Source organism: Heterodontus francisci, chromosome 20 (genome assembly GCF_036365525.1).
Source record: "Heterodontus francisci isolate sHetFra1 chromosome 20, sHetFra1.hap1, whole genome shotgun sequence".
NCBI classification, from domain to species: domain Eukaryota; kingdom Metazoa; phylum Chordata; class Chondrichthyes; order Heterodontiformes; family Heterodontidae; genus Heterodontus; species Heterodontus francisci.
Window position 1 is genome coordinate 34,252,592 of NC_090390.1, and position 15,730 is coordinate 34,268,321.

General features: G+C 40.9%; 1 protein-coding gene across 5 annotated transcripts in view; it reads right to left on the bottom strand.

Annotated features, from left to right (window-relative positions):
- Positions 1 to 15,730, bottom strand: part of LOC137380561 (kinesin-like protein KIF20B) — a 135,334-nt gene that overhangs the window by 48,006 nt on the left and 71,598 nt on the right. For all 5 annotated transcript variants that reach the window (XM_068052575.1, XM_068052572.1, XM_068052573.1 and 2 more), the window contains exons 18-20: positions 10,095 to 10,199; positions 7,628 to 7,778; positions 5,201 to 6,428 (exon numbers count right to left, since the gene is read on the bottom strand). In XM_068052575.1, coding sequence (XP_067908676.1) covers positions 5,201 to 6,428; positions 7,628 to 7,778; positions 10,095 to 10,199 — 1,484 coding nt within the window. The remainder of the gene's footprint in view (positions 1 to 5,200; positions 6,429 to 7,627; positions 7,779 to 10,094; positions 10,200 to 15,730) is intronic.

Below are 15,730 nucleotides of genomic sequence, written 5' to 3' on the forward strand. Positions count from 1 at the left end.
GCTACTCCAGTGCCTGCAGTGGGGCTATGGAAGGCTCCTGACTTTGTGGGGGAGACTGCAGATGGCCTTGCAGAACACTCAAGCAGCTCTGAGCCTTGAGGGCCCAGCTTCGGGCTGCATCATCTTGTCATAGGTGGCAGCAGTCTGGGTGGCTGGCTGAAAGGCAACAGCAAGAGCACTGGGAAGAGTGGGCATAGGAATGCTGTCATCCTAAGAGGCACAGCAGATACGTGCTTTATGGAGATACTGGCAATCCTCCAGGGCAGTGCCTCAACAATCCTTGTAATCTGCTGAAACACAGATTACTGGAGTATTGAGAGAGCCTGCATGCCCCTTTGAGCACTGGTATCTGCAGCCATGATTGCAGCAGTCTGAGCCTGAATGGCACCAAGCTGAGCTTGCAGAGCTTACGATCTCAGTCGAAGCATTGCAACACTGAGATGCTGGGTGGGTTCTGTCTGTGCTGCAAAGAAAGCCGAGACATCAGACGCTGCATCATAGTTAGGCCTATGCAGTCATGGAGTTGGCCACATTTCCATGCTGGAAAAAAAAGATAGGCTCCAAGTTCTATGTGAAATCACATTGCACCAGACTCCATGCTCCTTGACAGTGACAAGCTCTGTGACAAGCCTGCCAATGTACCAAGCAGCTCTACAAACATGCCCAGTCATCTCCTGTACACTGAACCCATTGAAGTCCTCATCAGGATACCCTGCAGCAGAACCTATGGAACCGCGCCCTTCAGGGAGTTGGCACATGCACTATTCCTTCTGCCTGGCTTGACTGCAGCCCACTCATGGCCAGTGGCTCATCACGTGCAGATTATCCTACCCTCTAGTCCATACAGTGCCAGTATCTGAGCTGGTGGCTACAAGATCAAGTGACAGTGCTTTTTTTTTTTTTAAATCTGCTGTTGCTTATGCCCTCAATGCAGAGGCTACACTAGCTGGCCAGGTGGCGGGTCTTTCATATCAGAACAAAAATGCAGAAAGGGAAGGCTGGGATGGAAAGCATGAAGTCCGTGGTCAAACTATCTGCTGCTTGCAATTCATGCTGGATAGCAGGATGAAGTTGGAGGATTTGAAAAGGGGCATAATGCAGGAACCGAGTGTTCAGCATGCCAGATGCAACGGCCTCACTGATTCCTGGCCCTATAATCCAAAGCACCATCTCCTCTAAAGGGCTCAGGAGATGCCTGTCCCTGCAGTTCTGGGTGACCTTGTCCTGCAAGTAGGTGGTGGAGGGGGGTGGGTGGGAAGAAGTCTGTGAGCATGCAGCAATGTTTTTGATGTGATTTTTAAAAAATAATTTGTGTTTGTGGGATGTTGGCATCACTGACTAGGCCAATATTTACTGCCCATCCCCAATTGCTCGAGCAGGTGGTGGTGAGCTGCCTTCCTGAACTGCTGCAGTCCTTGGGGTATAGGTACACCCACAGTGCCTGCCATAACTGAAAGTGCGTGGAAGCTGAGAGGCGAATGAGGCTGGCAGCATTGGCAAGGGTGTGAGGTCAAGGTGCAGCATCTGCATGTTGGACAAGTCCCGACTGCTAATGAGTGAGTGATGGGGCTGTGGTGCATTGAGCAGCTTGGTGGTGTGGTGGGTAAATGATGTCCTTTGAAGATGCCTTCACTAAACCTTGACCACCCGTGTAAGGTGATTGAACTTTTTCCAGACTCAATTGACCTGTTTGGCAACTTACTCCCACTTCCTTCCAAGGGCAAGCCTAGAGGGCCTAGTCCTCTGCAGAAAAATCACCTCTCTTCTCTTGAAGTCTCACATTCAGGCCTCCAGCTCCACAGTGAACCTAGGAGCCCTCTCTCTAGCCTGTGGCCTGTTGCCCCATTTGCTGTCTCTTTCCTTCCCTCAACAACTTTGACAGTTCCAGCAGCTGCTGTAACATGAGTGCACCTCACCTTTAAGGAGAGGCAGGTTACCTTTAAGTGTAGACTATGTGTATGTCATACTAGCCATGCATGACCCCGGGGCCATTGTTGAGCATGTAGCCACCTCAGCATGTTTCACTCTGGGCTGCACGCCACAATCACTAGAATGAGCAGGCAGCACTAAGTTTGTGCGCTTCCTGCCTTAGCTTGACTGGGCGCAGGCTAATTGTGTGTCACTATCTCCCTGCTCACTAACAAGCCTAATCGAATTTTTGCCTGATGTGTCAGGATAGCTTAGTAGAGCACTCTTACCAGAGTCAGAGGCTGTGCTTCGAAACTGCAGTCCAAAGACTTGAAAACACTAACTTTACATTTCAGTGCAGAACAGGAGCATTGCTACATTGTTAGAGATGCCATGTTTTGGATAAGGCCCTATACAGAAGGTCCTGTTTTGCCCTTTCCACCAACTGGTTTGTTCCCTGATCAAAATCTCTTATATTTGTGAGTTTAGCAAATTCTGAAATGGTATGCCCTTGGCCAAAAGTCCAAATCATCTATAAACATTGCTAAAAAAAAAAAGTGAACTCAACACTGACCCCTGGGCACCACTTCAAAAACTCCAGATTGAACACCACCCATTTACCACAACTATTTCCCACCCCCCGGCAACATCTTATTCACACTGTAATATTTCCTCATACACATAGGCTTGTAAAAAAAAAACCCAGGACATCTTATGGAATTCCTTCTCAAGAAAGATGTACCTATCCAAATCAGTCACTTCTTTCAAAAAAAAAAATACAAAAAAAACAAAAATACAAGCCAAAAGACTTGCAGGTTGGTAGGTAAATTGGCCATTATAAATTGCCCCTAGTTTAGGTAGGTGGTAGGGAAATATGGGGACAGGTGGGGATGTGGTAGGAATGTGGAATTAGTGTAGGATTAGTATAAATGGGTGGTTGATGGTCGGGACGGACTCGGTGGGCTGAAGGGCCTGTTTCAGTGCTGTATCACTAAACTAAACTAAAATTTGTCAATCACAACTTGCTTTCAACAAATCTATGTTAGCTATCCTTAATTAACCCATGCAATTCTAAATCCTTACTAATTTTACCCCTATTTACAGATTTGGAGATTGCCCACAAATAACATTACATTAACTGGTTGAAAGTTACCTGGTGCATTTTACTCTCTCCTTAAATAATTTGCATGAGATTTGACAAAGTGCAGCCAGGCCTTGACCATTTCGTCTCCGATTAGGTTGTTTCAACACCTACTGTGCATCTCAATTGGTCCTGGTGACCGATACATCTTGAAATCTGCTAATTTCTTCAGAACTAAAAATCATTTTCTACAGTTATTTCCATCAGTTGTCCCATATCTTCCTTCAGCACAACTATATCCAAACTTCCACAATCATTTTTAAAAACTGAAGCAAAATATTTAAAGTCTGCCATAAATTCATTTTCCACTGTTGCACTCCTTCATCTGTGGTCCTACATTCTCCAAGTTTTCTTTTTAAAGAAAGTTTTGAGTGCTGTTGAGATTTGCGATTTCCTTTGACGTTATTGCAAGCCTTTTTTCTCCCATAATTCCCTTTTAGACATTCTAACCTCCCATATCACCACCCTAGTACTGGAAGATTCCTCGCTACTATATTCAGTATTGTTCACTTTTATCTATCCTGGGAAATATCCACCACTGGGTGGCTCTGTGTAGGAACAAACCGGTTCAAGAGAATTTAAATTCTTTCTAAAAATTGAAGGGAATAGAACATGACATTAGAATAGATTTCACCTACTTTATCTGTCTATTCTTATTCAAGATACATAGTTTGGGGGCAAATGGAAACAGAACAAGATTTTCACACATAGGCTTTGCATTTTTTATAGTTAAGTACAGATCACAGCATTTGCCATTTTATCACTGTGATCGATGCTTTACAAATTGGAAGTCCCCTCCCTTACTCATTTGTATACTATGAAAAAAGGTCAAATTTCCAAGCAAGCAGGGTAGATGGGGACAAAAATAAGTTCCAAAAAGACATTGAAGGATCACCATTCTACAAAAGCAGGTTAAACGAAGACCTGCTTTCAAAAATCACTGGAAAGCATAACCACAAAATGTTCCAGGAATTTTTTTTTTTTATATATACGAACTTTACAGTTTAAAAAAAAAATTAGATTAGTGTTTTGCAAGGTACCTATTATGATTGCTTAACTGTGTTGACTATTAACCCAACATATCAGTGCTAGCAAAATTAGGAAGAGCTCAACTCTAAAAATCAAATTGAAAAGGACAGTAGATGCAAAACTTGCAGTCAGATGCATTAAGTCACACCTTTAAATTTAATGATTTTAAAAGATAGCGTACTTGAAGTGAATGTAATGCAACATCAAAGTAATATACTCCTCATCATTAAGCCAAACTAAGCATTTTAATGGTCACCTTCTCCAAATAGTCCCTGCAGAATTATGGATACTATGGGCTGAATTTTATTTGGGTGCCGCACTCTGCGGTGGCGTCCTTTGAACTCCGAGGTGCCCGCATTTAGCGGCCGCCGCAGAACCCCTATTTAATGCGGGGGCTCATTTAAATAGTGGGGGCGGAGCACCCACCCCCACTGATGTGTAGGGATGGCCTCTGCATCCCCGGCAACAGCGTCCAGCGCCACCTCGCAGTGACCATTTTTAAAGGGCTTTAAGCATTTATAATTACATAAAATGTTTTAAACGGGAGCAGTATTAAATTTTTAACAAACAATAAGAAATATGTGAATGGCCCTTCCCCAACTCTCCAATGGCCACTTCAATGCCCGAAATGACCAACACATTCCTTTGTCTCTACCCAAATTTATGCCTAAACTTATAACATTTGGCCTATAAACCCTTGCCACCATGCTCACATCCAACAAAAATTGATTTCCCCGCTCCTCCAGTCCTGAAATTTTTATTACTCCCCCCTCCCCACTAGGTTCTCGCCTCGGAACTCCATGCAGAGTTCTGAAGGTGTGCGAAGGCCGAACAGAGGCCATAAAATTGGCGTGGGACAGCAGGTAAGTTCATTTGAATATCATTACTGTCAATTTAAATATGCAGAAGAGCCCACTACCAAGGTGGGGGGGCCACACTGAAGTCCCCCCACCGTTGGTAATATGCGGTGGGCCCTTCGACATTGCAGGCCTCTCCCCGCAACATTTTACCGGCCTCCGCACTGCAACTGGTGGCGTCGGGGGGTGGGGGAAAAGAGAGGGGGGGGCGGTAAAATTCAGCCCTGTATGTGCACCGTCAAGTAATGCATTTCAGAGTACTTACTGAACCAATTCTAAATGTTTACTTTCCAGTTCTTCTTCCTTCTTGGATAAGGCTTCCTTTGCAACATGCCGATCATCTTGGGCCTGTCTGACTTCTTTCTCAAATCTCATTTGTTGAAGTTTCAGATCACCAGCACATTTTTCTAAATCATGAAATTTTTTTTCAGTGCATTCCAAATTATTTTGCAAATCAGCAATGATGTTATCTCTCTCTTTCAACTGCTCATCAAATCTGATTAAATTGCCTTCACTTTTTAAGATTTCCGATTCCTGAGCTTTTATTTTGTGATGGTAATTTTCAATCTCTTTCTGAAGGTCTGCAATATTTTCTTTGTTTTGTATTAAAGTCTGCATTTTACTATCAGCTTCATCAAGCTGCATTTTCAACTGCTGAACGTGGACATCTTTTTCTTGAAGTAAATTCTGCATTAAAGCTGCATTTACTTTTAGTTCAGTACATTCAGTCTGGAGATCCGCTCTTTGCTTTTTCAAGGACTCGAGCTTTTCTTCTAGTTCTTGAATTTGCTGGCTTCTTTGGGATGATATCTTTACTATGTGCTCACACTCTTTCTGCAGTGTTTCAATTGTCTTACGGAAGTGAGCACAGTCCCGTTTTTGCACTGTATCCTTTGCCTCATCTAGTTCTAGTCTAATCACGGATAATTGTCTCTGTAGAGATTCAATTTCAGTCGTTTTCTTCAGAGACTCTTCATCTGCCTTTTCCAGAAGGTCCTTGGTATTTTTCAGTTCTACAGCACACAATTCAGTTTCCTTCTGGAAATCATTTAGCTTGCTTATTTTATCTTTTAACACTTTATTCTGCAGTTCTCTCTGTGCTACTTCATGCTTACCTAACTCTATTTCTAGTTGGAGCTGTTTATTTTTTTCAGATTGTTGCTCATTCAATTCCTTCTCAAATTTAAGCTCAAACATTAGCTTTTCATATTTAGAATTTTGGTTTGCAATCTCTTCGGTAAGTTTGATAATGGTCTCAGCTGAAGAAGCTAGTTCTAATTGAAGTATTTCTACCTGTTTACTTAGCCCTTCCTTTGAGATTCTCTCATTGAGACCCTCTTTGGCTAAAGCTAACTGACCATCCAAAGACTGTATCTGTCCTTTTAGTGTTGTCAATACTCTCTCTTTATTAGATAGTTCCTTTCTCATTCCTTCAGCTTTCTCTTCTAAAGTTTTCACACTGGTGCAGTTGTATGCCTCTTTGTTATATGGATCTATAAAAAGAAAAACACAAATGATGAAGCAATTTTTTTTATTTGTTGGAAGAACTTCCAAAGCACAGTTTGGCTACCAAACAGCAAATAAAACAAACATTGCACAGGATGATAAAAGCAAAATACTGCAAATGCTGGAAATCAAAAATAAAAACAAAGTGCTGGAAATACTCAGCAGGTCTGGCAGCATCTGTGGAAAAAGCAGAGTTAACGTTTCAGGTTTGTGAAAGATCACAGACTTGAAACGTTAACTCTGCTTCTCTCTCCTTAGATGCTGTCAGACCTGCTGAGTGCTTCCAGCACTTTGTTTTTATTGCACAGTATGGTAAGTTTCAAATTTCATAAAATAAAAAAAATTAACTTTTCAAAGCCTTCCCCCCCCACCCCCCACTAAACAATATGCACACTGCTTTGCTGAAGTTTAGTTAACCCCCAGGTTTTAAACCAAGGTCCAAAGATCCAGGAGCATACCAGGGGAGACAGGGAATTCAGACTTCTGTGGCAAGCATACCACACGCAAGGAACACAGCACCTTCAGAATTTTGTATTTTAGACTGGTTTATGAATTTGTTATTTCACAATATTATGTCATATACGATGAGAAATAGTACAATTTCATTTTAGAAAACGATGACATAAAATGATTGCGATGTGCATAACAGACAATATGGTATTTTTCTCCAAACATCCATGCTCCAAGTAAGCAATCACAGAAGTGTTGCCAGCCTCGTCACTACAATAACATACAGAAATTAATACCACGCAAATCTATCAGGGCTTTTCAAAAAAAAAGTGCTGTGAAGCATTCTTTGGGACAACTGGTCAGTCTGCAAAGAGCAATTATTTATATTGTTACACACATCAACTCGAGATGCCTGGTAAAAACAAGATGCACAACATGATGGCATTGTTTACGAATCAGCCAAGTGAACCAGGTCTGTACAATTTATGAGTAAAGTCTACTTTTACAAATCCAAACAAGAAAACCTCAGTGGATTTCAGATTTACATACATGCAGTGGAACAGAGAGTATGCATGTTCTTTAGACACAGTTCATGAAAATAGAATTTATAGACTTGTATTCATAGATTTAAATAAACCATTGCTCCTCTTCAGCCTGAGAAGTCTATGAGCTGTTTTACCATTGTTCTTTATTCCAGGCTTGCATCTCATCATTTTAATGCAATGGAAAGTGATACCTTTCTTGGAAGGTGGCTGATCTTCCAGTTCATAATTTTCACAAGTGCGTTTTCTGCTAGTCGTTGAAAGATTTTTCACAGGTTCCATGCACAGGTCTTCAGTTATGCCACGTGTTTCCAACATTGCTTGAATGTTTTCTATAGTCTTATCCTAGAAGCAAAAAGAGGCATCACATGCCAATTTTTTTTTGGTAATGCAATAGAATCAAATAAACAGTTTCTATACCATAACATGCATGAAGTGATAGAGAGGAAAAGCCAAAAGTAAGTTTTGATTAGGAATTTGATGTAAGCAAAAATATTTTTTTTAAATTGCATAAAGGGGGAAAAGTCCAACTCAGGTGATATGCTCAGGAAAAGAAAAATCATGGCAATTACTCAAAAAGTAGTAATTGTTTAGAGGTGGAGAAAAGACCGATCTCTAATTTGAAATGAATTTCAAGTTTCAAGAAACTATTTAGGTTATTGAATTGTCTTGCCAAAAGACAGTCATAATAGTAAATTAAAGGGAAGTCATTATTATTCTTTAAATTCTTCAGTCTCTGTCGAAAACGGTTTCAGCCTATTTTATGTAGTTATGAATACACCCTTTCTTGAACTTAGCATATAGGAGCCATGTAAGCATATGATTTTACCTGTGCTTCTAATGCAAAAAATGACTTGTTCTAAAATTGCACCTTGGTGCATTAGTTTATGTTACTATGTAATAAGCAGCTGTCGTGTTTCCTACATTACAACAGTGACAACACTTCAAAAGTTTTTCATTGGCTGTAAAGTGCTTTGGGTTGTCCTGAGATCATGAAAGGCACTAAACAAGGGCAAGGTTTTTTTTCTCTCCCCTTCAATAGATATTCTACAGAACGAGAAACAGGAGAGAAATTCAGTGGGATTGGTGAATTGATCAATGAAGCCATCACAGCATGAGGCAGTAGCCAAGAGAACAATATGATCTCAGGCTATACTAGTACAAACTTCAAAATAACCAATTTTCGACAGCACATTAGTTGGCTCTGGCACTTATTCTGCACTGTTCTTGTCACGATATTGATAGGTATTAGAAAGGATGTAGTGAAGGGCAACTAATAGCTGGGATTAGATCTCTGACATGAGAATGGACTGCAAAAGCTGTAAATATTGGCACTGGAGAAAAGAGCTGGGCAGCATTATCGAAATGTTCAGGATCCTAAAGGGCATAGACAAGATTAATGTCTATGGCTTCAAGTTTCTGCTTAGTTGGTTTTCTTCACAATTTGCCAGAAATTAGCAAAAGCAGCACAAAAGTTCACAGAAGTTACATTCACTACAACTGTAGGTTATTTTATACTAGTTTAAACAAGTGCTAGAAGACAGATCCATCCACAATACTGGCCACGCCCCAGATCCAATTAATCACCATTGCAAGTTTTGGCTAATTGCACTCGTGTTTGTGGGTCTTCAAAGAGGCTCTAAAAATTAAGCTTTTGTGGTGCAAGGACACTACTGGGAAAATTATAAAAGCTTTGAATAGAATTTTGAATTTACTAAGAAACTGACGATGTACACCATATTACTAACAAATGGTTCTGTATATAGCTTTTAAACAGTCATTGAGTTATTTAAAATTGGATAACTCACAGGTGGTGAACTAGACATTGATTAAAATGCTTATTTTTTGTGATAAACCCATTTTTACTTGTATTAATCAAACTGCATCGAGTTACCCCCTTAAATATAAGAATCAAGGAATATTTTTAAAAGCAACTGAACTACGTTCTAAAACGCTGCTCAATTGTGGTGGCTGAAGGCACATTGTGTTCCATGATAAGCAAATAAGGAGAGTGCAAATGACCTTATGCTGGCGACAGGGGTCTAACATGCGAAAAAGGTGACGCCTCTACTCTGGAAGAGAATCTAGTGCCAAATCAGGCATTTAAGTGGACAGCGGCAGGCCTACCAAAGGATCAAGGACCTCAGCGCCGGAAGTCCCTCCCTCGGTGAGCTCCGCTCCACAATCAGAGCCAGGCAGCAGTGACTTTTTAAAAATTAAAACTATTTTTACCTCATCTTCAGAGGCCGCCTCCATTGAGGTGCCCTCTCTCTGCAGGCATTGGCAGTGCCCACCTCAGACATTGGGGCTGCCGATGTATCATTAGAGGGCCTTCCATTGGCTGTCCAGCCTCAGGAGCCTTTCTTAATTGAACAGCGAGCATGCTCTCCGGCCACTAGTTTGCCAATCCAGCAGAAGTGTGGACCAGGTCACTGCTCCTAACACTGTGCAGTCAGGAACCGCATTTGACCTTGACTTCAAGGTACGGACCCAAAACAGAAAATCATGCCTCTGCAGTCCAAAAATAGCAGCAAGTTTGGCTTTTGCTCCTCAAAATCTATATTAACATTGTCAATATGACAGTTTAAAGTTTTACATCTGCTCAACTATTAATTTGTCTAACTGTCCCATGATAAGCAATTACATGAATTGAAAACTTACATAATCTTCAATTCGCTCCTCATAACTTGCAAGCAGATTTTTCACTTTATTCAAATCAGCATCCTTGAGCATCAGATCATCCTTCAACTTTTGGATTTCATCATTCTATGTATTTTTAGAGGAAAATATGTACAAATAAATGAAGGATGCTATCTCTTATAGTAGGTAATGAAATAAACACATCACTGTAGTCAATTAGAACAAAAAGTACTAGGTTAAATCTTACGGTTTGATCAGAGGTCAAGTATACTTGCTGTCCATTGGAAATTTGTCTGCTGCTAAAATATAAAATCCAACCCAGAGAAAACAATAAAAACCTCAACCTAAATAGATATTCATTTTTCACTTGACCTTATGAACTGCATCAATAGCTCAGAGACTACAGGCTCTCTGCAAGTTTACAATTGTGGCTCTTCCAAGTACTCAGAACATTTATACAACAAGCAGCTGAGCCATATAGACCAAGCAGATCCAAGCCATGATCCCTAGACTACCCAAAGGGTAGTTGATATGAAACAAAACAGAAGACGACTAGAGACCCACCTGGACCAACAAATCATGTATAGACAGAGATTCCTAGGGTCATATTTCCTTTCTGACAATTGTCCCTATCCTTGCTGGCAGTGGAGCTGAGCTTTAAGCAGACTTTGTATATGGTAAAGTACCTAGACAACAGTAATGACATGGATATCTTATACCAAATAAAAGCCCCAGTACATCAGATCTGACATGGACAAGTGGTTGTACCAGTCATCAAATTTCAGAAATAAGTCTTCACATTTCACTGCTTTCCCTTTTGTTTTGGAATTGTTTATCTCACACATTTTCACAACCTTTGTATAGCAAAGGTTTTTTTTTGAAATTGAAGGATAAAATAAATTTTATCAGAACATGACCTCAAAAACCATAGTGGGCTGTTGGCATTATCTTCCTTCTTCTCTGGCTTTCTTCAAGCCTCCCTCAGCTCATGTCTGAACGTTATCCACCCAACCAATTTTTCCACTTACTCTTCGGTTTTTCCATCAATTTCTCCATCAATTGTTGCCAAGGCAAAGCAGTCAGGTCTTCTCTCTCTAAATATAGTTAGCAACCCACATGATTCATAAACTACTTCTCTTGATCTAACCCACTCATTTGCTTTTTCGTCCATCCAGCGGATTCTGAGGATCCTCCACCATACCCACAATTCATAAGCTATTATCCTCCTCTCAGTCTCTTTCTACAGAGTCCAACTTTCGCATCCATAGAGTGCAACACTCCACACTAGCGACTGTACTAGACGTTTTTTCAACTTCGTGCTGATGTGTTTGGACTGGAGACACTAAGTCACTGGTCACACCTCTTGCCTAATAACCGAGGATTATAATTCAAATCTGCTTTCTGGATCAGCCAGGCATTGTACTTATACAAGTGCAATTGACAATGTATTATCTGACTGTTGTAATGAACAAGTGTTATAATCATGCTTGAAATACCGTCACTCTCTCAATTCAACCTGAAGGATGCGATTTTCATTGCAGCCCAGTTTCACAGATGCCAGCAACCTTCTAGTATCTCACTCAAGTAGTCATTCTTCATGTTTGAAATACATCATGGACTACTCTACCATGAAGAGCATTGCATCACTGCTGCACACAATCACTACAAGTTTAATCTTTACTGAATGCAATTAGGAGCAGGGACCTTCACAGACAGGCATTCTCCTCTGTGCCCAGAGTCATTGGGGCCAATTTTAGTAAACCCTCCAGAATGGGCACTAGAAAGGGAGTTGGAAAGCCAGGTCAATAACAGAATAATCTGGGATATGGAAGACCAGGCTACAGATAGGAATCAGGATGAGAAGGAGCAATTTAACCACTTGGTAAACCTTTCTTACTCCATTTTATGTCACGCCACTGATTTAAGAAGAGTGAAAGGGGGGAACCAAGCAAATTACAGACCAGTTAGCCTGGCATCTGTGGTGGGCAAGTTGCTGGAGTCTATAAATCAAGGATAGGCTGACTGAACACCTAGAAAATTTTCAGTTAATCAGGGTCAGCCAGCATGGATTCATGACGGGAAGGTCATGCCAGACAAATCTGAGTTTTTTGAAGAGGTGACTAAGGTAGTGGACAGAGGAATGTCTATGGATGTTATTTATATGGACTTCCAGAAGGCATTTGAGAAAGTCCCACATAAGAGACTGTTAACGAAGGTAGAAGCCCATGGAGTTGAGGGCAGATTACTGACATGATTAGGAAGTTGGTTGAGTGGTAGGCGACAGAGAGTGGGAATAATGGGTAAGTACTCCGATTGGCAGGATGTGACGAGTGATGTCCCGCAGGGATCTGTGTTGGGGCCTCAATTATTCATATTATTCATTAACGACTTGGATGATGACATAGTAAGTCATATATCCAAATTTGCTGATGATGCAAAGTTAGGCGGCATTGTAGACAGTCTAGATGATAGTATAAAATTGCAAAGAGATATTGACAGACTAGGTGAGTGGGCAAAACTGTGGCAGATGGATTTCAATGCGGGCAAGTGAGAGATTATCCAAAAAAGGATAGAGCAGGGTACTTTCTCAATGGGAAGAGGTTAAGTACAGTGGTATCCAAAGAGATTTGGGGGTTCAGGTGCATAGATCTTTAAAATGCCACAAGCAAGTGCAGAAAATAATCAAAAAGGCTAATGGAATGCTCGCCTTTATATCTAGCGGACTGGAGTATAAAGACACAGAGGTTATGCTGCAGCTGTACAAAACTCTGGTTAGACTCCACTTGGAGTACTGTGAGCAGTTCTGGGCACCACACACACCTTAGGAAGAATATATTGGCCTTGGAGGGAGTGCAACGTAGGTTTACAAGAATGACACCTAGACTACAGGAGTTAAATTACGATGAGAGACAACACAAATTAGGCCAGTTTTCGCTGGAATTTAGAAGGTTAAGGGGTGATCAGATCGAAGTCTTCAAGATATTAACAGTAAAAGACAGGCTAGATAAAGATAAACTATTTTGACTGGTTGGAGATTCTAAAACTAGGGGGCATAGTCTAAAAATTAGGACCAGACCATTCAGGAGAGATGTTAGGAAACACTTCTTCACGCAAAGGGTGGTAGAGGTTTGGAACTCTCCCACAAACAGCAGTTGAAGCTAGAACAGTTGTTAACAAAAATCTATCTCAGATTTAAAATTAAGCAAAGATATTAAGGGACATGGGCCAAAGGCAGGTTTATGGAGTTAGGCCGCGGATCAGCCATGATCTCATTGAATGGCGGGACAGGCTCAAGGGGCTGAATGGTCTACTCCTGTTCCTATCTTCCCATGTTCCTATATTAATGCTTCACAATCACTCACCCTATTGATCAGTTTGGACCAGAAAGTCCAAGTTTTGATTTCTAGACTCCTTTGAAATGGGCTTTCAGTCAGGATGACAGTAAGTATGCCAAATATCAGTACCCCATGCACAGGAGAAATACCAGGGAAGGCTCCCACAAGAAATTGTGACCATCAGGTGAGGACAGGTTTGGGCTCAGCTGTAATGTCAACATTTCCCCCTCCATGATTAGATAGTCAACTGGCATTCCCTCTCAGATCATGTGAAATAAGGGCATTCCAGAGAGGAATCCCGAGACCAAACACTCGAAGGGGAGGATCCCTTCAAGAGAAAACTGGCCTAAACAGCGACAGATTAGGAACAGGAGGAGGCCTTTCCTTCCCTTAGGACCTGTTCCACCACTCAGCTAGGTTATGGCTGATCTGTACCTCAATTCTATTTACCCACCTTGGTTCCTTATGCCTCAATATCCTTACTCAACGAAATTTATCAATTTTAGTTTTGAAAGTTGCAACTGACCTAACCCTCAACAGGGGGAGACAGTTCCAGATTTCCACTACTGTGTGAAGTGGTTCCCGCCATCACCCCTGAAATGCCTAGCTTGAAATTTTATGGTCATTACACAGGTCGTAGGACTCTCACACCAGTGGAAAAGTTTCTACCCATCTACCCCATAAATTCCTTTCGAAATCCTTATAAACCTCATTCAAATCACCCCTTAACCATCTATATTCCCAGGACTACAAGTCTAGTTTATGCAATCTCTTAACAATTTAACCCTTTTAACCCCAATAACATTCTGTTACATCTGCTCTATGCCCCCTCCAAGTCAATATAATCCTTCCTGAGGTACAATGCCCAGACTAAACACAATATGCCATATGGGCCTAACCCCAGAGCTTTATGTACCTATGACATTATCTCCACTCCTTTGTATTCCAGCCTCCTTGATGAAAGCTAACATTCAATTTGCCTTTCTCATTACTTTTTATGCTTGCCTGTCCATGAGTTTTTCCCCCCTGAAAGATTTCTGTACTTGGACCCCTAAATCTGTCCATTCCCTTACAGGTCCTGTCTTCTCACCATTTTGAAAATATTCTCATCTACCTTTTAGGTCCAAAGTGGATAACCTAACACTTCCTCACACTGAACTCCATCTGCCACAGTTTTACCCACACATTTAATCTGCCAATGTCCCTTCACGATTTCTTTGCTCCCATCTATACTATTAACTAGATCAACTCATCAACAAACATTGGATAGATAACACAAGGTTCCTTCAGCTAAGTCATTTGTAAATATAGCGAAAAGTTACAGCAAAAGAATGCTAGATAATTCAGGAAGTGGCCAATAAGCATGAAACCACAATCTGGTTAATTTCTTGCCGAAATAAATAACTGCATTAAGTTTGTATATCGATGAAGAAGTTAGGCAGTTTAACATTTATGCTGCAGTTACAACTATTTATTAAAACATTAACCAAGTTGCCAGCATGAAATGATTCAACTATATCGGTTATCAATTATTAATTTAATAGAACATGGCATTGGGAACTTCAGTCCTATATGGATGACTTAATGCATGAAGGGGGAGGGGGGACAGCAGACTGCATCTACTTTACAACTTCACTTAAGGGTCGAGAATATTTCTGTATCATCATGAGAAGGGATGTTACCTGGTGCTGAAAAGCTGACTCAGTTACTGTTGTGGGTAACCATCAACTTGGGTCTTTAAGACCTTCGGCAGCTTCGTGGTTGGCCAGCTTTACATATTAAAAAAAATCATAACTGACAGTTCCGATTTTTTTTTTTTTTTTTTAAAAGCCAGACTTTTGGGTCAAGGTTGGAAAGTGAGAAGCGAATGGCGGATTTCCGAAACCCCTATGCCATTTGGCAGAAATTTCTCATCCCTGGTACTTCACCCCCATCTATTGCTTTGGTAATTTTCTGCAATCTTGTTGCTCTGACCATACAAGTTCATAGCTTTTAACCTGAAAGCCTTTCTCAAGTCTTTCTCTTTCAGGGTTGACTATCCCATAATGTATTTCCAGCATTTTCAGTTTTTATTTCAAAACTGAGCTAATTCAGAGAGCGTCTTATTATGAGCTACTTGTACTTAACTTCTCAAACAGAATCAACTTGAATAATTTGGTAGCATTCTCATCAGAATCAGGCCATTGTGAATTTAAGCTCCAGACTACAAATTCAGTACATAATCTAGGTTAGCACTTCAGTCCAGTACAACCGGTCTGAGGTACCATTCTTCAGCTGAGATACTAATCCTAAACCCTGTCTATATTACTGTGGGATTTTGGT